This window comes from Haemorhous mexicanus, chromosome 4 (genome assembly GCF_027477595.1).
Source record: "Haemorhous mexicanus isolate bHaeMex1 chromosome 4, bHaeMex1.pri, whole genome shotgun sequence".
In the NCBI taxonomy this organism is placed as follows: Eukaryota; Metazoa; Chordata; class Aves; order Passeriformes; family Fringillidae; genus Haemorhous; species Haemorhous mexicanus.
The window spans coordinates 65,573,091-65,599,909 of NC_082344.1; the positions used below are offsets into that span (position 1 = coordinate 65,573,091).

At 39.7% G+C, this 26,819-nt stretch overlaps 1 protein-coding gene across 4 annotated transcripts in view; it reads right to left on the bottom strand.

Moving 5' to 3' along the window:
* PPP2R2C (protein phosphatase 2 regulatory subunit Bgamma) overlaps positions 1-26,819 on the bottom strand; it is a 136,469-nt gene continuing 109,650 nt past the window's right edge. For all 4 annotated transcript variants that reach the window (XM_059845206.1, XM_059845207.1, XM_059845208.1 and 1 more), the window contains 3 exons: positions 17,571-17,740; positions 12,866-12,957; positions 1-2,834 (listed from right to left, as the gene is read on the bottom strand). In XM_059845206.1, coding sequence (XP_059701189.1) covers positions 2,543-2,834; positions 12,866-12,957; positions 17,571-17,740 — 554 coding nt within the window. In that variant the 3' untranslated portion in view covers positions 1-2,542. The remainder of the gene's footprint in view (positions 2,835-12,865; positions 12,958-17,570; positions 17,741-26,819) is intronic.

Below are 26,819 nucleotides of genomic sequence, written 5' to 3' on the forward strand. Positions count from 1 at the left end.
TTAACATATTTATATTTTTATTCAACAACAGTTAGCTAATTTGTGCAACACAAAAAATGCAGCCATGAACAACAGCTTTCAAAACAATCAGATTTACCAACTTTACCATCACTTACTCTACACCACTGAAAGCTCAAACTAAAAAGAAAAAGAAAGTTGGAAACGTTCACAATGACGATGTTAACTCTCCATACATTCAAGAAACCAGGAAACCGATCTGTAACAGTGATGTCAAAGACAGGAACGGAATACTGGTCTTTGAAAGATTTCTATTTATTTCTTCTAGAATTACTTAATGATATTTTGGTTGGGTATTTAATTAGTTTTATAAAGCTCCAAAGATATATTTGTTTATTTAATTTTAGCATGTTCTTTTTGGTACCCAAAGCTGTAACAGAGTAAGGTACTTCAAATTAAAAAAAAAAGTTTGCTTTAAGATCTGCTTAATAATAAGTTATCTACAGAATATTACTTGAGAATGTTAAAGGCTAAATATATGTTTTACAGTATCTCTAGCTGTAAATGCCAATATGAACTGATAGCAATTTTTTTGTTTTTGAGCTGCAAAGATTAATGGAGGGGTCCAAAAGTCAAAGAAATTGTGTGACACCCTTGAAGCAGTAGTTTGGCATTAACAAGTTCTCTATACAATTTACCACACTCTTAAACCTTTTTACAAGGAAAAAGAAAAGGAAAAAGCAATTTTGTTAAATTTCGTTAGAATAAATATGTACATATACTGTCCATGCCTGCTACAGCACACAGTATTTTATAAACAAACATTCTTTGTTCCCTTTAAAATCACCCTACACATTTCATACCGCATGTGTTTTGTGTGGCTGGAAACTGGTGCACATGTTTGTGCTTCTACACACAAAATATACAGCATTGATCTAGAAAACTTCAACAGACAGATTTCAGGTGTGGTGTTGTGATGTCATATAAAAGCTCTAGACTTTGTTTTTTTATTTCTTGTAAGCAGATTTTCACCCACCCTTCCCCCAAACCAAAATACAAAAGCATGCAGATCCCTTCATCAGTACATTCTCCACTTACCAAGAAATCGGTGCTTAATGGCTTAAAGAGGTTTTTTTCTGAGGAGTTTTAATATGGGCAGATTAACAGGTCATGTGAGTTGTGCTCTTTTATTCATGGTTAGAGTAGGAATCCTTTGGGATATTGAATTTTCTGCCAGAGCTACTAAGGGTGCAGCAGAACTTTCTTTCCCTGGATTAAGAGGACTTCCTGCCCACTGCACCATTCCCATACCATTCCTGCATGCCCTACTTTGTGTGTACTTTCCTTTTCCATTTATGTCACTCATCATTACAGAATAGAGATAGATCTAACAGCATTTCTGTGGAGAAAGGTTTTGTTAGGTTTGGATTTTTCAAATTTTTGTGTTTGTCCAGGACTAACTTTGTGTCCTAGAAGTGGCCTCATTGAAAAGCGTTAAAATTCACAGAGCGGCGCCGCCTCTCGCAGGACCATTCTCTTCACAGTTACAGACACCAGGCATTGCCTGTATTCCCCAGAGGCCAGGATTAACACAACCATCCTGCAAACAACAAACAAGGGACTTTATCAAGCATCTAGCAGGGATGTAACTTTGTTCCCACTCAAGTTGGTTGCTGCCTTCAAGGAGAGCACTTCTAGCCAAGGTTTCCAGAACTCCAACCCCAAATGGTAGCACAGGTTTGTGTGTGAATTGCCAGGCTGTGTCTGACCAGCCAGTCCCTCCAGAGTTGCAATGCCAAGTTTTGTAATAGTCCTCGCACAATGAAGATACTATTTATTGTTCTAAATAGAGCAAAGAGAACCATGGAGAATAAACTCCTTAAAATAAGCTGGCTGAGTAACTATACCAGTCTATCACTTAGTCACTTGGGAAGGTGAAGCACAAAGTAACGTGATAAATAAATAAATAAATAAATAAGAGGGTATTGTAAGGAAAGGAATGGAATGGGTGAGATGGGGCAGCTTTTCACCAGCAGGGATTCTGCTTCCAGCTCTAGCTCTCATGAGGTCCCTCCAATGTGCCACATGCTCTAAAGGGATGTGGTTATTCATTCCTTCAAACAGGCTCAGCCAAATTGAAAGACAGGAAAACAGCACTGGGAAAAAAAAAAACCAATCAAGAGACTGAGGCAAAAAGCTCTAACAATGTGGTAAATGCTGTGCACTGCAAAAGCAGGGAGGGCACCAGAACACCACAGTCCTGCAAACCACTGAGACCCTTGAAAGGATGGACAGGGGCTGAGGAGCCTCAGCCCTCCTCAGGAACACTCCTAAACTGAATAAATATCCCTGTTTGTGTAAAGGAACCGATACAGACCACAGTACTGGATTTGCACTCGTGCCTTTTACTCATACAGTTGCAGTGATGGAAAATAATTGGCTTGCCACCAATAATGATACAGGCTGAGGGATGAAAGGATGCAACCTACAAATCCCACCACAGAAGCCACAACTTTTGTGAAGATCACATCCTTCTACAACTCTCAAGAGGCTGGTTTGTAAATATAGAGGGATATTGATAAATCTAGTGCATTTCTGAGTTCACTTTATCCTGAAATATGTACAGATTGTTTGTCGCTGCTATAGCAATGATGTTCTCGGTTGGGTGCCATGCTGTGTGCAAGATCTTCTTAGTAAAGTCCAAACTGTCAACACTGATGTCATCTTTCCTCCTCTTGCCTCCAACGCAGACCCTCCGGGGCTTGAGGATGGCTCGTGGTTTGCTGCTCTCCCGGGAAGCCTCCAAGGTAACGTCCCGCTTGGTGTTGCGGTCAAACATTCGGAAGAAGTTGTTATATGCACCTGTCATTATCACACTGCAGAGAGACAGAGAGAGACACACAACAAAGGCACTTCAACAGCAGCCTGTGCAAAGCCTACCAACATGACTGGATCAGGAGAGACAAGTTTGACCTTAGGGTCAGCTGTCTTCTGGTTTCAGATGGGAAAGAGTAAGGGGAAAAAAAAGGGGTTTTCCCAGTGCTCCCCAGAATGAAGAGTTTTCTTCTAACAATGCCTTCCCCTCCCATATTATTCAATGAAAATTACAGTTCACCAAGTAATGTCTGCTCCCTGACATCATGAGAATCACATCAGAAGATAATAAAAGCAACATGTTTCAATAAGTTATTTTTAATTACCCTCCAGCTTTTTATGTGTGCTTAAGGATCATACATTTCAGGCTTTTTCCCTTTCTCTGGAACTTTACCTTTAATGACAGCTGAGTTTAACCAAGATGCCAGAAAGAGTCTTAAAATTTCCCACATATTTCAAATCTTTTGATACAACAGTAAGGTTTAGTACATAATTATATATTTTAAAGAGTATTTTGAAGAAGGGTTTTTGAAAGGTTCTGAAAAATCACATTGAATTTACACATGTAAATTCTTTCTAGATGAAACTCTTCCTTGCTGAAGCCACAGATCTTGCAAGTCCAGACATCATTAAAATTTATATCTACAATTCTTCTTAGAAATAAACACACTTGTGTCAGGATTCTGGCATCTCTTATATGAAGTTTGAACGAAACATCAAGACAGGATATATTTCTGGGTCTGGGAGAAAGGGACAAAAAACATACCTTGATCTGTATAAAAATTACCTCATTAGTCAGCTTGCAGTTTGAAATAATAGATTGCCAGTTACTACGCTCCCCTAGTCCCTAGGGGAGGATATTTTGTCACTAACTTTAATGAATTCAGGATTTCATCCATGGCCCTCAGGTTATTGGATTAGCATAATCCTGGGTTTCAGAACCTTGTTTGAAAGCTCATCCCCTGTGAACTTTTTCCATATGTGAAACCAGGGCTGTTCTCTACTCTCCTATCTCAGCCCCAAACAGGGTGGGTTTGTTCTGAATTTCCATTCTGTAAGAGGGTATCCCCCCCAAATGGTCAGGTCTCCACGGAAAAAGCTGAACAGTTTTAAGACTCAGGCAATCAGTAACTATTTGCCTTTCTAATAGAGCCCAAAAGAACATATTTGACGTGCATGGCATTAATAAACAAACCCCCATCTCAAATGACAGCTGCTTTCACACTTTGCTGTTGGGGGGGATCTGTGTTGAGCAGCAGACTGGCCAGGGAAACATGGAGCATATGGGAGAACACTGGAGAACTCACAGGCACAAGCCAGACTCTCCACCATACAGACCCTCTCTAGCTGATAGGATTAGATGCTCCTGGATTCAGGAGTGCCTTACAGTGTGTGCACAGCCTCCAGCCAGAGCTGCCCTGATCTCATCTGGGGCCATTAGGAGCCACTGTAATACAAATGAATGATACACTGGAAAAGCACAAATGTGAGCTGTGCCCCTCCCTCATGCTGTGACTACAGCTGGGGATGGGAGCAGAGCAGGCTCCAGAGCTGCTGCAGGGTAACTGGAGTGGGTGGGCTGGGTTTGTACACTGGGATCACCCAGCTCCACCCTGCTGATGGCAGATCCTTCCAGGTCTGATGATGGCAGACTGCAGCCTGATGGCAGCTGATCCCACACCGAGCTCTGTGCGGCTCCTGGAGCGCCAAAGGGAACTGCTGCAAACCAGACAGTGCAGCACAGAGACCCAGCACACACTGCCCTAGGCTAGAGCTCACCTACAGCCTTCATCCCACGGAGAGGGGCTGCTCTCTGCAGGGCTGCAGGGAGCTCACTGCTGGGGGATGCACAGGGGCACTTGTCCACACGCAGCCCCGTCCAGCGCTGGCAGGGAGCTCCTTGCTGCTTTCCAGCAGCAGCACCTGCCCCTGGTTGCTTGCAGAGATGTTTCCCTTTCCTTCTCACCCACCAAAGGCTGGGTGCAGTCCTGCCCAGCAAGGCACAAACTAACAATCTCACAAGCTTAAAAACAGGACTCAGTGTGACAGCTTGATAAAATGTATCCCAGAAGCTGCAGAAAGCCTATTGATCAAGATTAGTGCCCATTTCAGAAATTGAATCAACAGCAGTAAATCAAACGTTTCATTCCTTCCAAATCACCATGTCTTGTCATTACAGCTCCTGCTGTAATGGTTATTCGCAACATGAAAACGTCGAGGTTATTTCATATCTCAGCACTAACATACACAATTTGTGACGCAGTCCATCTGTATATTTTCCCCCAGGCAAAAATTTGAAACGGTTTCATAAGGCTGGGGCACCCCTGTGCCCCAGGCTGCAGAGCTGTGGCTCCCAGGGGAAAGAGGAGCATCCCTCCTGATGGCAGTGGGAACTGACAGAGAAGCAGCTTTCATGCTGGCAGAGTACCAGTGCACCAAATGCAGAGAGAGGTGTTTGTTAAGGGTCTTATTTTAGAAGGTTTTGCTTGCAGTAAAACTGCCTTTACAGTCCATTTGCTTTTTAATTTCTTGAACTCTTGCATATTTTTAAAAGTCTGCTTTCTTCAGTTGGATTTACAGCAGTTATTTTTTAACATATGTAGATGACTAGTTTTCATGCTGGCCCTATTTTTCTGCAGTTTAATGGCTCAGTAAAAAACAGCATTATGTAAATGAGAAAGTGTCCATTCTTGTTCAAGGTCACAAACACAGATGGATTATAACCTTACCTGCTGCTTAAAGTAATGAAAGAGAGCGAAAACTAGATGTAAGCCTGCAATTTTTCTCCTGTTCAGGAAAATATAATGTACAATAATGGAGTCTATGTGATGAGCAGTTTTTTGGTTTTTTTTAAATAATGGAATATAAATTGTAGCTCAATGTAGGAAGAGTCTGTTCTGTATTTCCAGACACTGCTCTGCACAGCAGTGTTATGACAAGGGCTTGCACAAAACCCTTGCAGGAGAGGCTGGTTGAAGAAGTCAAAGCCCCTCATTCAAAACAGCCCACACTACTTCATAGGTGTGTAAGGCAGCAGCCCAGAAAAGCTCTGTCTAACCACCTTTAGTTTTCCTTAGAAGGCAGGTTTACAAGCTGGCCAGAGGTACCATCATCTCTGCCATTCAGAGGTATTTTGGAATCAGAACACACTCCAGAGCACCCTAAGGAGCAGTGCACTGATAGCTGGAGCTGAGCTGCAGCCTGACTGCACCAGCTCAAAACACCACAGCTACAGGCAGCATGATTACAAAAATAACCCAAATAAAACAACACCACACCTCACCTCCTCCCAAACAACCCCCCCAAACCAAACTAACAAAAAAGCAGGGAAAGACCCCAATGGCTGCAGCATGACTACCACTACCTACATTTCACCCTCTGCAGCCCAGCCAGTGCTCTGGAAGGAGACAACACCCCATACCTGCAGGGCCATGAATGCATTTGCACAGCCCCACGTTAAGCCTCCTGTGCTGCCCCAGGCAGGGAATGTTTTCCTCTCAGCACAGGGCTGCTCTGCAGAGCACCTGGAGTATTCTCTGCTCCCTCTGCTTGATCTGCTCCAAGCAAGGCCCTGACAATTCTTCAGGTATGTGTGTTTGGAGTGACAACACAAAATGCTACTGATTCCTCCTGTCTGCACTGACACTGGCCATACTTGCTTATCAGTGATGTGATCTGAGGCATCTCACTGCCAAACTTCAGTCCTCAGGTGGGGTCACTGGGGCTCAGTCTTACCCCTCCTTTTTTTTTTACCAAGAATAACAGATGCATTTTTACAGAAGGTAAAACGTGAAAGAGAAAACTCCAGTGCAAGAGCAATCCTTACTTTTATTGACTTTTAATTTCCAAGTATCCTGCTCTACAGCTTTAAAATAAAAACCTGCCTTATCTGCTTCTCTCTTCCGCTTCCCACACCTTTCAAGTCTTTGATTTACTTCTGTAAGTCTCATTGCTCACCCCTTCTGCACACCCCCTACAATCCAGTCTTAAAAGACAACTTGCTTGGCTCTCCAGGTGTTTGGCAGGGCTTGCATCCCTGCCTTCTTTGGGCTGAAGCATGGGGAAACAGCAAATCCCCACGAACCAAAACTCATTTGGGCAGCAGAGGTAGTTCCCAAATTAGCAGAACATTAACTGTACACCTCCCATTCAGTTCAGGCTTCTTCACTCTGTGCCACGCTGATCTGGTAGCCAGCAATAATTCAAGTAGGGTTGCTTTTTCTAAAAGTAAATTTTCAATCTGTAAAATTGTCTGAAATAAAGAATTTTAGAGAAAAAAAGTTCTTCCTGTTTGCATTGTAACAGTAATGCTCAAAAGGAACAGATGTTTATGTATGGATAATGATTTTATTGAATATGACACCAACATTGTACCACTGGTGTTTAATTTAGGGCCAGAGTTTTAGGGTCTACAGAAGCAGCCTCTCAACTACTGATGGCTTCAGCATCTTTAATTATTTTAATCCTTTTAAGCATCTGAGTCTCAATATTTTGGTTTTGTTAGTGACTTTGTTAAATGAAATAATTCAGTATGGGATTTTCACCACTAAAAAGTTCTGCTTCTCTTGGGTGGTCAACACATTCTCTACTTCACCAGCTTCAATGGCATTTGAATAGGATTTTCATCATTTTACTAACCTGCAATTAGATATTCCATAATATTTTTTAGGCAGTGAGATTTCATCAAATATGTCAGTCACTAAGAATTGGCATATCTGTATTTCTCAGATTTTTTATTTCCATACTTCAAGCCAACCTCTTAAATGTTATCCATGTTGCATCCATCCTTGCACTCAACAGCCTTCATCAAAATATCTCCATTCAGCTCCACTCCTGGATGCCAGGGATTGCCCTGAAGATTAGGGGTATCATCTGGAATTAAGGCTTGCTTAAGAACCAAACTATTACTTGCTCCACATTACTTTGTGTTGTTTTTCTTGTTTAGGGTTTTTTGTTTATGGGTTTTTCTGTGGGTTTATTTAGCTCTTTGAAAATTTTTGGACTAACTCTGGCCCAAATTAGTCTTCCCAGATGCAGAGAGTTTTTTATTGACCTGCAGACTTCTACTGTCTGGAGAAATTCAGCTTGTTTCATAGCTCCCCTATTTCACGGTTGCTCATGAGACCATGGAAGCCATGGGATGGTGTGGCAGGACTAAGAGCAGGGCTTCAAGGACCTGCACACATCCTGCTTAAGGGTGACAGAAAAACTAAACCAGCCCAACCCCTCAGTGCAGGTGTGGCAGCAGAACATCATTCCCTGGGGCAAGAGGCAGAGCTTGGACTTTGCAGATGTGAGGGGAGGAGACTCAGAGAGCAGCTTCCACCAGAGCCTGTCCCACACTTGCAAATACCAGCAAACATGTCCCTCAGTCACCCAGCATGAAAAGGAACCTTTTCCTTGACCTGAAACTGTGTCCCAATTATATTTTGAGCCCCTAAATTTTCAGTATTTCACTGCCATGTGTACCAGTGCAGAAGAGAACATGTGCAGCCTCTTAGGATTAACATGTAAGGTCCACCAGATCTGGTTTCATGACAAGTTGACCCAATGAAAGAAAGGGTTGATTCCAGAAAAACTCTAAAACAACATTTAATAAAAATAAGGAATAAAAAGGGAGATTTATTATAGCAAAGGGAAAGGAAGAAGCATTGTTGCAAGTAATGAGGAACTCCTGAAATACTGGGAAATTTTCCTGCATGCTGTGCTGTGTAAAGTCACTGCCTCCCCATCACAAAGAAGGAGTTTATTTAAATCTGGGGAGGAGGCTGCTAGAAAAACTTGAGACACTTGACTTGGATTCAGAGTTGCGGCACCCTGGTACAGCTGGCTGGCATAAGACTGGAATAAGAACAAGGGATCCCCAAGTACTTCCAAGCTAATATTTGACATGCCAAGCTTTGAGAATAAAATGATGTCTTCTAGCTCTCCAGCAGGGAGTGTGCTGCCAGAGAGGAAGAGACTCTTAACATCTCATCCAATGGGATCTGCCAATTCCTCCTGATTAGAGTGAAGGCTGATGGATATTCAGGGGGATGAATGACAGTTCAGTAGGAAAGTACTGACTGAACAGTTGTATGTGACTTCACTCATCTGCTTGCAGCATATCACTTTTCATGATGGTAGTTAGAAGTCTCCCTGGCAGGGGTCCTATACACCCATTCATTTGAAATCTTTAAAGAAAAAAAAAAAAGTAGCTAACTAAGGTGTTCACTTGCTATCATGTAGAATTAGGTTTTGTTTGGGTTTTTTCCCAGCTTCTTTACCTCACAAAAAGCTACAAAAGTGCTTATTTTTTAAGGTAAAACTGAAAGCTGTTGACAGTGGGAAGAAAACAGTGTCCTCCAGGTTGTTATTAAAAGGCTTGACTTTGGATATGAATGGAAGAGCTAAATTAAATTGCTGTATAAGTACAGCTCACATATTCTACACAGTCATGTAATGATGTATACACAATAAAGATAGCATGATTTTTGTGTAATATACTCAACTACAGATAATACATGTTCATCTGGATGAATTAGTGTGAGACCCCTGCTTGGCTCCCTCCCCTGACCACTGTTGCCAAAGTACACAGTGATTAATGTGCCCTTCAGCAGATGAGATCAGCTCTGTCTGATTGTATTAGTTCCTGCTCATTGGAGTAACTGAGCATCAATCACGTTCTAATCAGAGCTCACGTATGTTGATTATTTTTGTGAACAGCCTCACCATCAGGTTCTATCACAGCCTACATTAACTTCTTAGTAATGACAAAACTTAATACAAAGTATTTTCACCTAAATAATAAACACACTTTCATTTTTAACTGAACAATCCTGTCACTATAAATTGTCGTTATAGCTTTGAAGTCAGCAAAAGATAAAACTAATACATTTAGAACTGCAGTTATTACTGTTATGTCAATGGATTATTAATATAAGTACTGCAGCACCTCTTTGGAGTGTAATTGTCAATATGGAACTTTTACCTTTAGTAACAGACCTTTTTAAAAAACTGCATATAAATATGAGACGCAAATTAAGTGACCTTACTGTTCAAATGAACTGGTTTTTAAGAGGTACCAGTACCTAAGTATTATTTAAATTATGATCCTCCAATAAAAAAATATTCTGGTAACATATAGCAATACTTGTCATATTCATAAAGCAAGGAGCTCAGAGGAGTGAATCAAAATATGAGCATCAATTCTGATACATTTGACTCCTAAAAAGAAATAACTAAATTAAAGAGAGCCCTTTTCTTTTGTCAAATGTTTCCAGCTCCTCTACTCGAGAGTTTCTTACAATCAAGAGCAGCACATTGGGCTTAGTGACGGGTTTGGTAATTGTGCATGACTAATAATGCCTCAGTGTCTGGGCAGTACAATAAATGAAGCCCTCACAATCTAATGTTCCCACTTAATAATTACTCCCTGCATTGATCTTTCTGATCTGTCAAGTAGGAATGAAAATATTACACTCACTTTAAACCCTGATATTGAACAAGAATTCCATTACTACCAGGCAGCTATTCAGAGAGTGGTCTTACCACACTAATGAGGACAGCAGCACTTCATCTGGCCAGAGAGAGACTCAAGGCCTGGGAGTAAGTGGCTGCCCATCCTGTAAAATGCACTAGGAATTCTCATCAAGGATAAGCAAAATGGTTTGTAAATACCTGAAAAGTCCTAGATCTTTTTCTAAGTTTCCCAATATCTACATGATTTGAATGCACTGTTGTTCTGTGCCAGACTTAGGCAGGAATCAGCACTGTCTGTCTTCCAATAAATGCATTAAATTTTGTATTTCTAGTAGGGCCAAACTCAAGGCACGACCACACTGAGAAAACCCTCAGCTAAAACAACCATTCATGCATTGGTTTGGGAGTTTCAGAGAAAAGCCCCAAAACCTGGATCTTCCACTAAACTTTCTGTGAGTCATTCCCAATCTTTGACCCAAGTTGCAATGACAGCAGTCTGGGAAGTATTTTGCTCAGTGTGGTCCATCTATTTGAAACGGCCAGCAGATGGTATCACAGGGGATACTCAATGGTGAGTTAATTTTTGTCAAAAACCAAACCACTCCAGCATGCAGGCATTGGAGAAAATGGAAAGTATATGTATTTCATTTTCATAACGAATGATACAAGGGTAAAGTTTCATTTTTTAGCAAAGACAGAATCTTTCCATTGGGCAGGTAGAGGAACTGTGCAAAGGAAAATAGTCCAAAGAGAAGGTGCCCTTACCCAGTGTACTGCATGATACTTGATCTGCATTTGTGGAACACAGTACTAGAAGAGACTTTGTTCTGCACTTCCAAGTTCAGACTTGAAATTTTAAACAATGTTACATATAACTGCTTCCACAAATTCCCTGAGCACCACCATCAGAACAGCTGGATTTCTTGTATCTCCATCACTCAGGATGGGAAGAGAGCTTGCCACTGTTTGGAGAGGTTGGAACTACCTCTAATTTCCAGGTTATAACTACCTGTTGACTCTCAAAGCCTGATTGCTGTTGTGCCATTATCACTCACATTTATCCTAGCTAGATTCTCTTCCTATGTTTATCTCCTTGATATACTTACTACAAGCAAGTAAAATCTTGGCATCTCTTTTGCTAAGCTGATGAAAACCAAAGTCCTGGCCTCTCTTCTTTAGAGCAGCTGTCCATCTGCTCGACTAGTTCATCCACCTTGGAGATGAGGGACAGGAAATGTGTAAATGCAGTTCAAAGGTCTTTGAATAAGAGCCCAACATAATGTCACCACTACTCCTTTCTCTGCTGGATAGCCCAGTTTTGCCCATTCAAGCAAGGATCATATTTGTCTTTCACAGATGTCTCAGACTGCCTGTTTCACAGTCCTTGCCCACTCCAGGGTGGGTAGGCCTGCTTCAATACAATGAGACAGACTGTTTTCCAAAATGAGAGGCTGAGCTGAAGGAGCAGTTCTAGGCTCAGTGCCAAACTTCTGCCTCTTGGCTCCTAACTCTGCTGAACCAGGAGTCACTGTGTGTCACTCAGTCTTGGCTCCTGTGCTCTCTATCACATGCATTTTGCAGAGTGCTAATCCCTTCCAAAGTCACCTAGCATATGAATGTCCCTGGGAGTTATTTCCAGCTGCTAAGATGGAGCTTTGTGCTCTTTTTTTAACTAAAATCCTCACCTTGCACTATACTCTTGGATTTTATCCATTTTTATTAACCCAGTCCTCTTGGCTGCTCAGCTATTCCTGTACCATATTCCTACTCCACAAAGCACTGCCACCATTTTCCAGCATTAGGGCATTAGCCCACTCCATCCTTGCTTGAACTCTCTGACTTGCTCTAGTGTTTCTCATTAAAATGTTCAACAAGATACAATGTCCGAGATAAAAAGAACTCCATCAGTGCATAGGGAAAGGGACTGCTCTGATGGAGGGAGGTATCAGTGTGTCATTGGGCAGCTAAATCACCCAGGGGTCATTTAGCTCTGCCATTCTGAGGCTACAGGTTCTTGCAAGTCCAGTGAAATTGTTCCTGCTCATGGATGCCCAGCATCCTCTTCTGGCCTGAGGATATAAACATTTCTTCTAGTAAAATAACTTCTATCAAGACCAGATGAGGGACAATGAACTTTTCACTTAGAGAATCAGTGGGTGCCTGTGATGGTCCTTCCTCACACCCATTTCCAGTGAGTGAACTGAATTTCTGAGGTAGCTCATGTGCAAATACAGGATCATGTAAGTTTCCTTAGTGTGTTGGTGGGATTTTGTGAGTGGGCATCATTCTTTTTAGCTTTTGCAGCCTATTTATGATTTGGGTGAAGATGGACATAATTTGAAGGGTTTTTCCCCTAAGGCACAAGCCAAGAGCATTAAGGCACACATCATTTTTAAGGCAGAGACACAACTGCACAAACATCCAAATCTTCTACCTTCCCAAACATTGGCATGCGATTCTGCACATTGATGTGGAAAACAATCACCTATAACTACTTTTGGTTTGCTCCCCATCATATGGGAGGTGTTTTGCCAAATGAGGACAGTGATGGACAGAAGGATGGATTGATTACCTGTCTGATCCATTCCATGCACATTCAAACTTGTCAAAGATGCAGTCGTTTTCATAGAGGGAACATAACTTGCTTCTAAGGTAATCATGGACCTGTTTTAAAGAAAATAACTGTTATTCTTGAAATCATAGAAAATATAAAACTCCACAACCAGCCCTTCACTTTTTGCATTATCTCCCATGTTCACTTTCAAAATATGCTGCATAGATTGGTAGCTCTGCAGAAGATACTGTGTTTAAGCTCCAAGAATCTAACTGTACTTTTCCACAGCCCAGTTCACCAGGTGCTACAGAATTACTGTTGCAGGAAGGCACAAAACAGGCTTCCCTCAGCAGGCTGCAGACCACCCCTCTTCAACATATTTGTTTCCTGCTTGGGTGATTTTCTCAGTGCTAGCCTAATTCTCAAAGACATTTCAACAGCTGATACCCTAGATGGGCTAATTAATGTGCAAGAAATCTAATTTAGATAGTAACAAAAATGCCATATTCCAAGAGAAGTGGATTCTCACTTATGGCAGAAAGAACTTGGCTCTATTAAAAGAACCTTTATGGTATTACATTTATTTTTGTAAGGTATTTTAGAAGTCAAATACAGTACAAGGCTGTAGTTGCACAGGCTGCAAATAAGACTAACACTAATTTAGCCCAAGGGTTTCTCCTATTTGGCTGAGACTTCAACACAACATTGCAACTTCTCACTTACTAACTATAAAAGTGAGAGTAGCCAGCAGAAGATCTCTCTTCTCTAGGCCACACATCTCTACTGAACAAGGATTATCATAAAGCGATCTCATGCAAACTGTTTCAGTCTTTTGCTTAATTTGATGCATTTTTCTTCTGGATTATTTGGTTTATTTCATAAGGAAATAATAAGATACAAAATCCCTGCCTAGATAAATTTACTAATCCACTTCCACTCCTGACATTTTCTTCTAGCTGTTATAGAAACTGTAGAACAAAGATGTGACCTCCTAGAGAAACACACCAATCCAATGGCCATGGGGTAATCTAGCTCTGCCATTTTGAGGTTACAGGTTCTTGCAAGTCCAGTGAAATTGTTCCTGCTCATGGATGCTCAGCATCCTCTTCTGGCCCGAGGGCATAAACATTTCTTCTAGTAAAATAACTTCTATCAAGACCAGGTGAGGAACAATGAACTTTCACTTAGATTTTCTATAAACTGACCCATTTTTGATAGTCAAATTGTACAGTATCCAAAGAATATTTGTAATGTAAGATTATTAAGCATTATAAATTTTAGTTATGATCAATTTTCATAATAAATGAACACTGAACTGTTCATTAACAGAGAATGTCTTATACAGGAATTAATTGGCAAATGGCAGATAGAACATTCCACAATTAAATGCGTTTACCATCACAGTGAGCAATAGGTCAGAACACTTTTACTATTGATGCAGTCTCCTACACTCTCTGTAATTAAATCCTTTCCCTTTCTCTTTACATAAAACCTTTTTATGTTAGCAGTGTAATTTGTTACAGAACTGGAATTCTTTCCTTTGTCATGTTTGTCAGCTCCCAATACTTGGAAGAAATAGAAAGGTTGGGTAAGGCAGAAGGAAGTATATCACATTTGCCTCCCTGACTGTCATTTCTAGGTCTTTCTCTTGTTACCACTTCCAGCAGCCATCTGTCATGACCACTGTCATGCACACTCCCTTTGCAAAGTGTGTCCAAGTCCACAGCTTGGAGCTAGCTGTGCCTTTCTATCAGCTTTGTCAAAAAGGATTTTGCAATTCCTCTCTCAGATGCCTTACCTTGTCAAGACTGCCTTGGACAACCACCTTGTTCTTTATGTGGACCTTCTGAGTTCCACGTTTGAGCACATTTAGATCCTCAGAGAGACTGTGAAAAACTAATCGTAAGGAATGCTCAATTTTCATTATTTGCATATTCATCTGCTTCTACCAGCTGAGGGTAAGATCAGATTTGCCTTGTCTGTTACACCTTGTTCTTACCACTTATCAATAGTACTTGAAAGCAAACCAAACTCATTCCTCACTAATTATCAAGGACCTTTTCTTCACTGCAATATCCGACCCTCATGGAATTATCTAGCAATTCTGTGCTCTGGACTAACACAGCAACACAGCTACACAGGGACCTGTTTAATTGGGACTGAATACACTCAACCAGGAATGTCACTGGTAGGTGACACATTAATCCAAATCCCTATGCTACAGACCCTGGCTAAGGAGGATCAAGGTATTTCCAGCTCTGAATGTGCTCACCTTGCTGCTCCTAAGGCTTCTGCTGGGGTAATTCACCTGGCTGCATCACAAGAGTAACCTGTTAGGCAGGGCTGCCTTGCAACACTCAAGCTCTGGCCATTCCACTGCACTGCTCTTTTAGTGCTGTCCAGTGACCATACCCTGTCCTTTTTCCTTTTGTGTGAAACAAACAGGAGAAAATCATGTTGAAACACTGGCAGCAGGTAATGTGTTCAGCAGGGCTGTAGCAGCTGCTCTATGCAATAGCATTGTTTGAGCCACAGCACTGATATGAAAAAGAACCTGTATGAGAAATTCATTTTTGCATGTCATGTTTTTAATATTAAAACTGGAAGTTAATAATGAAGCAGTACAGTTATGGACTCTGCTCTTTATTACAACTCTGTGTGAAATCTCCTGTTGTGACCCTCACTATTGCAGCTAGGCAATATCCTACCATGCAGTGGATGAAATGAGAAAATCAATCTTTTAATGAACACCTTTTAATCTTTTTATGATGTATTGTCATCATAATTATGTGGATACATAACTGAAAATGTTAGGTTTATTTGTTGCCTTACAGTGATCTACCCCAAATAACCTTTTGAGAAATTGCCAAGTTTATATATGAGATTTAGATTTGAAAGAGAGAGATAGCCCTAAGACAAATTATTTAAGAGACTAATTTAAACCACTTTTTTTTAGGACAGAATTCTCTACTCTATTCAGCTTAAAAATGTGAAAGGTTCTCAAAGCATTTGGATCACATGAATCCTATGGAATCCTCTGATATTGGCTTCCCAAGGTCCCTAGTTCCAGATTCTCCTTTAGCCTACTGCAATGCCCAGCAACACATCTGTATATTCTTGTATACAAGAATAAATATTTGAAAGTGAAAGGCAATCCAAACATTTAAGAAAACTGTTATATTTTGCTATATTTTTTTTAATATTATATCAGGGGTTTTGTTGTTGTGGGTCTTGGTTTTTATTCCAGGAAGTTCTGACTGCAATTATCAGTACTCATTTTTCTCCATCTCAGTATGAAGAAATATAACTTTTTAATTGGCCCTCCTGTTGGGTGCCAGACTGATTTAAAAGTGACCAGCTTGTTTCACAGCTGCCTACATGAGGAAATAAAAGCAGGTGTCAAAATCAAGACAAACAGGTTGGCTTGACCAGCTATTCCTCCCCAGGGACAAGGCTGCCTACTAAATTAGCATAGGTATAAAGTAATATATTACCTAAGCTCCCCAAAACTGAGGTTCTATTCTATTATATAAAACATAGTCTCACCCTTACCCTCCCACTCCACTTTCACAGCATATCAACATTTCTAACACATTCAGCATTGAAAGCACTGCCATTTTAAGAGAAAACCCAGTTCTGTAGACTTGAAGGTAAACAGGCTCAGACTTTGCAATATTAACACATTGAGCAGTGAACACCATCCACCAAAATGTAATGGATGCATTGAAAAATGCTGGGGCCCACTCTGTCTACTAAATGCTAGCTAAAAAATACTGGAAAATTTTGTTTGTTTTGACAAGAAATGCTACCAAATTCCCATCATGATTTTTAAAAACCAGTCTTAATTATAATTACTGTGAGCTACTGTATCCCACCTGCTATTATTTAGACACAGAAAACAAGGGACTTATTCAGCACTGTCACAGGATTGTCTCTCAGTAAGCAGCACAAGCTGGATGGATGGCATTTTTCCTACTTTGCATACACTTTTTTAGGTAACTTAACAGGTTTTTTTCTTACTGCATTTTTATAACAAGCAGTTTCTGTGTCAAAGACATATTTTCCTTCTTCAAGCCAGAGTCAAAAAATGAAAGCTCAGCCCTCTATTGCCAACATAACAGATGTCAGAGTACAAACTTAGCTCTGGCTGGAGCCACTGGCATTTTGTCTGGATAATATCTCAATGAATTCAGGCAACCAGATGTGTCTGTCTGGCATTTGTGAGCTGCTGTATCAGTGGTGATGCCAGGGTTTAACAGGGAGCACTTCTAGAGCTAGGCACAAGGGAAAAACACAGATCAAGTTGTAAAAAGTAGTTCTGAAATGACAAAGGTGTAAACTTTCAGCAGTCCCACCAGGAGCAGAGTGCTAAGCAACACAGAAAATCTCTTCCTCGGTTCCTTTTAAATGCTAGTAGTGAAATACATCATTTGAAAGCAGATGCCAAAGTGAAGAGATGATTTCTCTTGTTAGAATGTTTCTTTCAAGAGCCCAATCCACAGGGAGTGGTACCTTGACTCCCCAGGCTTTGCACTTCCTTACTAATGCTGCAATTGCCCTTTTCCTGCTATAAGGAAGCCACTGTGAGGGTTTTAACCACCTTGATTAATTCTCTTAGCTTGCTGCTTCTCAGATAAGGTTATCAGAAGTTTACAGAAACATCCACTTTTTGAACACTGAGATCCTTTTATAATGTTGCATTTTAAGAGTAGGAGATTCCTACCTGGTATGTTTCTACAGGCTTTGTTTCCATGTTCAGATCCCAAACCTTGACAGTGAGATAATCTCTTGTAAGCATGTATCTACCACTGTGACTGAATTTGACATCTGACACTGAAGAGATAATTTCTGAAAAAAATGATCTGTTACTGGGGTCTTCTGGTTCTTCATAAACTGTTCAAAGAAAAAGAAGCAAGAGACAGAAATCAGAATTGTATAAAAAATGCTCTGTTATAAAATCTGAAGTGTGAATTTCTTGTGAAACATGTAATTCAATCTACCAAGGAAGATGATATAGAATTAATTGTATATCCAGAACTTAATTTATTCTTTAAACTTTATATAAAAATACAAACTGTAAGCTTTAAACATTACAATAATTAATGTTATAGCTATGGACTCAAAGCATGACTTTGGGAAATTATGCAAATACACAGCTGATTACAGATACCTATAGCAAGGCATTTTGTGCCTTCATCCTTTCTGGGGTCTGCACATCTCATTTCCCAACATAACCAAAATCCAAGTGTCCCTGTCACATGAGAGGTGTGACAACAGTCCTGGCATCCCTGGGAGAGGTGGCTGCTCAAAGCCTGCCCTGCTTGCCAGAACCAGCTGCCCTGGCTGCACTGGTCATATCTGAAGGCATCCATGACTAAGGACGAGAATTTTAAAAATCAACTGCAAATTTCAATTACCTCCTCTTGAGAGGTGAGCATAAAATAGACAGGATTTTACCACGTGGATGCATGAACAACATAGCTGGTGTGCAATTGTTGACAGTTCTGGAGAGCACTGAACTCCCTGAGTGTGATGGTCAGCAGTTCAGTGTGATCTGACAAGGCAGCAGGTCATGAAATACTGTTTACAGGATGTTCATATGTGCAAATCCAGCTCTTGTAGCTGTGAGATTGGTCAGCCCTGTTCAGCTGTACATAGTAATGACAGTGGATGACTCTACCCCTACCTCAGGGGTGCCCAGAGCAATTGTCTTTCTGCAGGTACCTGTGGCCCCATGATCCAACTGACCTCTATGGTGAGCTTCAGTAAAAAATTGGGCTTTCAGGGTCTTTTAAGTCTCAAAAGATCATAGGGTTTTGGGACCTATGCCTAGGATATTCTTTGAAAATTGGCCATTTAGTGAACTTCATTTTTAAGTTTCAAAAGCAGGTGAAGAAAAGCCATGATCAAACATGAAAGCATGCTGAAAGCAGAAAAACTTTTTACTGTCATTCAAAATGAAGTTTTTTGTACAGTCCACTGGAACATTTCTCTCCCAATTATTTTATCCACGACTATGATTCAGACTGTTGGAAGCAACAAGGTTAGTTTCCATTAGGTGAAATAATGTTCTGCTGAAAGTTAAGGGTGAGTACGTGGGTGAAGTATGTGGGGTAATGCAAAAAATTATGGGCAATTTTCTTTGGGGGTGGGCAGTGGAATGCAGCCAGGCAGGCACATGAGAATGAGGTCTATATTTAAACATGCACCACACATCTGAATGGCAACGAACTACTTCAAAAAGAGTAAAAAACTTTTCAGATAGACTGCAAATGAACAACTTTAAATAGCTCTTTAAAATTTTGCCTAGACATTCTGCAAAGCAGGTATTTTGTAATTATCCTGTCAGATTTTCAAGAGAAGTCTGATGAGCACAAAGCAATTATCATTTCTCATACCTCTTCCCTTTAATCTGTCCAAACTACAAACTTGGCTGGCAGGAATTTCATCCTCCTAATTATGATGTGAAGCTGCTATTAAAACCAGGAAAGAAAAAACCAAAACCCACTCTAACTGAACTACACCTTCATTTATAGCTTAGATATATTTTCTCGGCTCTATGTGGCTCATCCAACTCCCAGTGATTAGAAGAGGAGTGATATTTGTACCTGAATGTTCTGCATTTTGTTAATTAATGAGATTAAACCATTTCATTCTTTATCTGCCCCATTTATTGCTTTTCTATGCTTACTGTATTAAGTATTAGAAAGACTTAGATTAATTAACTGTGGAACTAACAGAGGCATGAAAGTCTCATATCACTACAGAAAGAAAGACAGCAGCAGAAATTTTAGCAGCATCAATTCTTTGGAGAGAGTTCCTCTAGTCAGCATAACCAACACAGGAAAATTGTTACAGGAAATTGAGGAGCAGCTCCCAGTGACAAGAAGAGAAAGCTTAGCAACTACCAGCATCTGCCTGAGCAACCAGAGCAAGGCATTAGGAAATGAATCTCAGGAAATGAAGGTGAGAGAGTGTTCTTGGGGCTTGGCTATTTCTGGTTTAGCATCAACATAAGGTTATGCACACACTGCAAAAAAAGCACAATATTGCTTCAGTTTGCCTAATACAAGGGGAGTAATTGGAGACAGAACAGCAGTGATGTGATAGCCTTGTGACTCAGACCTCAGTTCAGGCAAGCAATTCAAATTCAGCCCTGACCCCTCCAAGCTGATAGGAAAAAGCCATGGGTCTAGCCCATGGTTTCCAAAATGTATTTTCTGTTTATTACTGTTAAGACTTATCTTTTGGAGGCTGCTCTTGTACCCAGGAGCAATCAGCACCTGAAACACGAGATTTCAAACTAGCTTACTTCTCTGTATCTAGATCTTGTTGGATCTGAACTTTACTGACATTTGGTTATAGATTCTACCATATTCTTTAATGAATTTCATCATTAATTTAGTAATAACAAACACCTGCCATAAAAAAAGGGCATTTAACTTTCAATTCCCTTGTTCTTGGTAATGGTCAGAGTGCTAATAACATGAAAGACACAAAGTTATCTCTCTAGCTACCTAATGAACACAGGAATCACAAATGATGTGATGTGCTGAGTTCTCACGTGACATTTGCTCAGACTTAAATGTGACAGGATTCTGGCATGGAGAAATATCATGGGATCACAGAGGAAAGCAGAGAATATCTCTGAGTACAGCCAGTGTTTCAAGAGGAACCTGCCAGGAAGACACTGTTCCTGCCCCTTATGCCACCAGCAGTCACATGGATAAACTGGGAAGTCTGCTTAGGGAAATGAAAATGCTCCATTCCATTCTGCACAGCTCACAAGTTAAAAACCACAGTAGCTTCTTATAGAAGTCCAGATTTTGCAGAGAAGGATGGGTTCATTGAAGGATACTTGCCAGAGTGCTGTTTTCCTGAATCCTGAAGAAAATCTGTAGCATAAAAATATGCTTCTGCTTTCTTAAAAGGAAATACCATCTGCTGAAAAACAAACTCTTATCCCTCAGAAAAAATATTCTCGTTTCCTTGTGAATTTATCTGATCTAATGCAGAATGGAGACTTTCCTTTTCCAGTGGATAGGAAAGGCATCTCTAATATGGAGATATCTAAAGTTAAATGAATAAAATGGCCAGGAACAGCAAGAGTTGCTGGAAAGGTCCATTTCCCAGCATCCCTCCCAGACACTGGTCAGGAAAAAAAAAAAAAAAAAAAAAAAAAAAAGCAGGAGCCTCAGGCAGTAGCCAGAAGAAGTGTGGTGCACTAGCTCCTTGTGGCTCTCATCTGCACTCTGGGGTCACAGGTGCTGCCACCTCAACTTCCCAATAATATGGGCCTGATTTCACACACCTGAATCTGCTATTTATTGGGAAAGACACATCCAATAAAGAAAAATCCAATAAAGAAAAACAAAATCTAACCCAAAGTAGTTTTCAAGTTCAGCTCTAAACAAGCAGCTGGGCAGAGCTTTAATCATTGCAGGGTGTAAATTCTGGCATATGTGAACTTTAAGAAATATTAAAAATAATGCTAAAATTGTCTTATATGGTGGGTGCAGTGTCACAATCTGATATAGTATAAAAAATTCTGTATTCCTCCTGAAATCATCACAAGAAGGAAAACTTGAAAATGAACAGAAATCTGCTCCACAGATTTTGTAAGAAATTCTGTCATAGGATAAAATTATAAACAGCTTTAAAGGCTCATTCTCTCTAGCAGAAAAAACCCACTGCTTTCTTTCTGCTGACAAACAAACAATAACTTAATAAAGCTTTTATTTTTTTTTAAGAGGATACTGTTTGTAGTTTGTATCCTGTTCTGGAAGTTTCTGATTTTTAGCACTTGTTACTTGGTGGAACATGACAGGAAAAACAATTTTTTTTCATTTTTATTATATAAGCAAGTAAACATTCTGCAGCTAGACTAAATTAAGAACTTATTACAGATAAACCTCTGGGTTATACTGTTACACAAACAACAGGTGAATTTCAACTGGACCTAGAAATACCAGTGGTGGATCAAGTAATCCCTCACTGGGCTTTAATTTCATAAACACACAAAATGGGCTCAGTCCCAGGCCAAATACTTTATCATTTGAACTAAATCCCTATTTAATTCCAGATCCCAAAAGAAAATGGCTGCAATCCCTGATTAGAATATATTGGAAAACAGTACTTTGAAAAGTATGGGATTTCACTGGTCATGACTAGCCACAGGAAGAAAAGAAGCAAGAACCAATATGCTTTCCTAATAGATGATAAATAAAAAAATTTAACCAAAATGATGAATTATTTAACTACACTTTACTATTTTAAATGTCAAATTAGCACTATTCCCAGGTCAGCTGTGATTTGCTCTACCACATATTTCATCATTTAGCATAAAAAATCTGCCCTAAATTTCATTTGACCTTCTATGAAAATACTAACAGTCTTTCTTTTTTTAAGTATATGACTCTTGTTACTAATGTTCAACACAGAAAGTTTTTTGGGTTTTTTTGGTGCTGTTTAATTCAACAAATGCCACATTTTGAGCTAAGCATAGTTCTGGGCTTATCTCTAATATGGCAGAGATCTCAAGACATAAAAATGGGCAATAAAAATGACCAGAAGTACCAAATGACTTCCATGCAAGGAAAGGATAAATAGACTGGGGTCTCCCAACCTAGGAAAGACTGAGGGGGTGGTAATTAGGAGTGGCATGGAAAGGATGAAAAGGGACTGACAGTTCACTTTGTACACTGTCTCTTCCAATCCACAAGTCGGGGTCACCACATGAAACCAGGACAGGGTAAGCAGAGAGAAGATGGTCTTTCATACTATTCCTAATTAAGCTACTAAAGACTTTCCTGAAAGATATTGTAAATGGTAAAAAATACACACAGGTTCAAGAGTAACTGCACAACTTCAAGGAAAGGAAAAACCCCAAACATCCATTTCAGTATTGCTGAATGTATTAAGTTCACTTCCACTAAGGTCCCTGAACCTCAAGTTTCCAGCTGCAAATTGCAGAGGACAAAGATTATACTTGGTCTGTTCTTACATTTTCTGTTGATGTTGCTACTGCCAATATCAGAGCCAGAACTGGGCTAGAAGGACCTCTGGTCTGCCCAGGTATGGTCCTTTTTATGAACTGTTTAAAATCTATTTTAGAATTTAATGCAAAAGAGTACCTGAGCTCATTCTATGCGAATCAAGCCCAACTGCAAGCTCCCATTGAAATTCATGGTCTCTTTATACCTTTTAGCTTCATTATTCATAATAATAATTTGATTTACCAGTATTATTTACTCTACCTTTCACTATCTCTGAATGTTTTATTGTTTTGTGTAAAGCCAATCCACTCATACATTCATCTCTCTTGGAAATTCTCTTTTCAATAATAGAATATTCTGCTAATGTGACAACCTTGCCTTCTTGGTCTACACTGATTAATACAGTCATACATGAGAGGGAGTTTTTAAATCTGCTTTCATAAGCAATCTAAAACACAATTATTTTTTGAGACACATTTGTTTAGCATTTTACATTACCATAGCCTGTAGCTGTTTATCCTGCTTTAAACTAAAAAGAAGTACCATTTTATATTTCAAGTTTTTACTCACTTTTATATAATTCAGAGGGCACCTCTTTGTGCCCTGGTCACTTACACATCTCATTTTCCTCCTTTTACTCAAAGCAAATTTCTGACCCTACTGCCACACCACGAGTCTGAAATTTCACCTCCCATACAGCATTCCTTTATCCAATGACCCAGTATTAAAACCAGGCTTCTCATCAATACCTCGAGAGTGCATGGCTTTTAAAAGTGGAGCCTCAAATCAATATTTAAGAATCTGTTTTACCATCTGCACTGAGTTGCTGCAGCTTGTCACAAGCCACAAGGGAGGGTGCATTAGTGCTGAAAGGCAAAGCCAGATCAATAGCCAAAGATCAGTGGGTGGGAGCTTCACTACAGAGTTGTTCAGATTAATATAACTTTGCCAGTGAGTTTGTTAATAAAGAGAAATGGTGCTAAAGAGCAAACAGGAATTGAAAACACACAAAGCCAATCTAGAAGATCAAGCCTCTTTAAAGCTGGGTCTCACAAAGACTTATGTGCATGCTTAATGCCACGTGTTGTGAGCAATCCCAAGGAGTTAATGGGACATAAAACTACTGCTGCTCTACAGCCAAACTGATGTGTAAGTCCTTCTGATCTTGATATATAAGATTAATGATAAGTGGGGCTTTTTTTTTCCCTCCAGTGAAATAAGATCTTGAAAGCTGGTTTCATGAGACATTAAAAAGCAGCATTTGCTGCTATTAAAAAAATTAAGCAAACAAGACAGGAATTTTAATAGACTGAATAATTAAATCAATCTTCCAGCAATTATTTGCTTTATCTCTGTATGGTTGGGGGAGATGGGGTTAATGAAACACCTCTTCAATCATAAATCATTTACCATTGCTTCAGGCTTTTCTCTTTCCTCCTAGTATTTGATAGCTAGAAGTATATAAATTAGGTTTTTTCTTCCTCAGATTTAATTTTAAGATCTCTTGCACAACTGGAAGAAACAATATATAGACATAATTGCATTTCTGTAGAAACATTTTTGAATTTTCATTAGCCATGTTTTAAATGTCTTTATTTAAATGTCTTTATACATTCATCCAAACTGAGCAGAATGGAAGCTTTGGAGCCCATGCTAAAGGCAATCTGTTACTAAATTTCAGTGGGATTCCTGTACAAGGAAGGATCCATTTCAGGGTCTAGTTTAGCATGCATGAAATTGTAGTAACAGACCTTTAGTGACAGTCATAATTACAATATTATCAGGATATGGGCACATTTTTTCATTGGGGATATAAAATCAGCAATGCATATCTGCCTTTGTAGCACATGCTTAAAAATAAATCCAGAATTAGGATAAGGAGAACGAGCCTTCATCAAGCATGGGGTCAAATCATTTCAGAAGCTCAGATAAGTTTCACTCCTGTCACATGAAAACTTGCAGATTTTGCCTGAAGTGGACATCATTTTGACAGGGCCCTCTCTATGCACAAAGGGAGAGTAATGACTGTCTCTCTCTCAGATGACATGAGACCTGACATGAGACCAGATGCAGAAATAAAAAGCGTATTTTAGATGTAAAGCTCACACAGAAGAAAAACAAGTTGTCTCTTTTTCAGCCAGACAATAAGCATCATTCATTTGGAAAGGTCAATATTAATTAGCAAATCCAGCAGGGATAGTCTGTCACAGGCTTTTTTGTGCATCTGGTTGTTCTCTGTCACAAATGAGAGATAATCCATACTCAGTCAGAGGTCTGAAAGGTGTCTTGTCTCTGAAATTCCAACCTGCTTTAAACAACTGGTAAATATAACTAATTAAATTTTAAAATTCAACATGTTTAAGTAGATTATCTTTGATTTGTGTGTTGGCTGCTTCCATGATTCTGAATTCTTTAAAATCAAAGGGAATCTCAAAAAAGCCCAGCAGATAACCCAACTGAATTACATCTTGACTGACAGGTCAGTGGCATTGATCCTTGGGGAAAGGCTGGCACTTCCTTCAGGCCTGGATTTCAAATAAAAATGTGGAAAAGGACTGAATGGAAAAAACACCCTCTTCATCTTTGGGTGGCATCTCTGAGTCAGAAACCAAACCTGGACTTCGCTCTGCACTGCTCTGGAGACCATTTGACACTTTTAACATCCTGCTTGTCCAGCCCAGGGGTTGGGATGCACCAGCTGAGAGGCTTTGCTCTGCTCAGGGAAGACGGGTTGGCATTGCCTGCCACCTACAAACCCTCCCGTGCCCAAAGGGAGGAGGGCTCTGAATGGGTCCTGCTACAGACCCAGGGGACAGAGCTTGAGAAGTCTGTCTGGAGGACAGAAAGCACCAACTCATGGTGGCAGAGGCTAATGCTATACAATCCCAGAATTTCTGGTTTTAAGATCACTGTAACACACAGAGCAATAAACTTGAAACTGCAGCTCCTCTTTCCTTGAAGTATTTTGCTGTAAAATTTGCACATGGGTAATGGATAATTAGAAACAGGGTTTTAGTCTACAAATACATAATAAGAAATGAATAGTAAAAAACCCTTAAAGCAACATACAGAATTTAAATAAATTACTACTGAAGTATTCATTGACTTTAAGATGTTAAGGCTATTACATGAAATATCAATAGGAGTTATACTCTTGAGTGGCTAAATTTCCATATGACATAACTATACAGTTTATATTTACCATTTAATGATAGTTTTAATAATTCTGATGAACTACTGAAAAAGCACTTTATTTTTTTTCTGACTTCACATGCTCAGTTTTCTTTAGCTGACTGCTTTATTGCATGATTTGTTGATACAGCCATATGTATCCATCTAGCCTACCAGCTGTTTGGAAGAATGATATTAACTCCAGGCACATTTACAAGCATCTCTGAACATAATATTAGCAATAAAAAATTAAAAACCAAATTAGCAACTATTTGTTAATTGAACAAATAACTGCTGCTGTAAGTATATTTTTAGTCATGCTGATGATCTTAATGCAACAGTATCCCTGTGCTTGTCTTCCTTCACACCTAAACCCTTTGCATAAAAATTTCTGGAATTTGAGGTGGGGTTTAATTCTTTTATTTCTTCAATGTTTCCAGCTGACAGCTCTAACAGTACTTTTGCTGTTGACACAGATTTCCATATACTGCCTTTTTTCTACACTGCACTGCCATGCATGTTGCCTGATGACATCTCAAAGGCACTCTTTGGGTGCTTTGGCAAGTACACTATTTAGGTGAAAGGTTCCATATTATTTAAATTAATTCCCTATTTGCTGCTACTTGAGTCTGACTTTCATAATTTTAATCTTTACCTGTAACACTGTGGACTGCAAGAACACCTTCCTCAGTCCCACTCCTCTAATACTCAAAACAAGCAGGGATGCTCATCTCTTTGGCACCTCCTCTACAGAACATTTTTTGATGGCACCTTCTCCCACTACTTGAAAAGTCTGATAATAACAA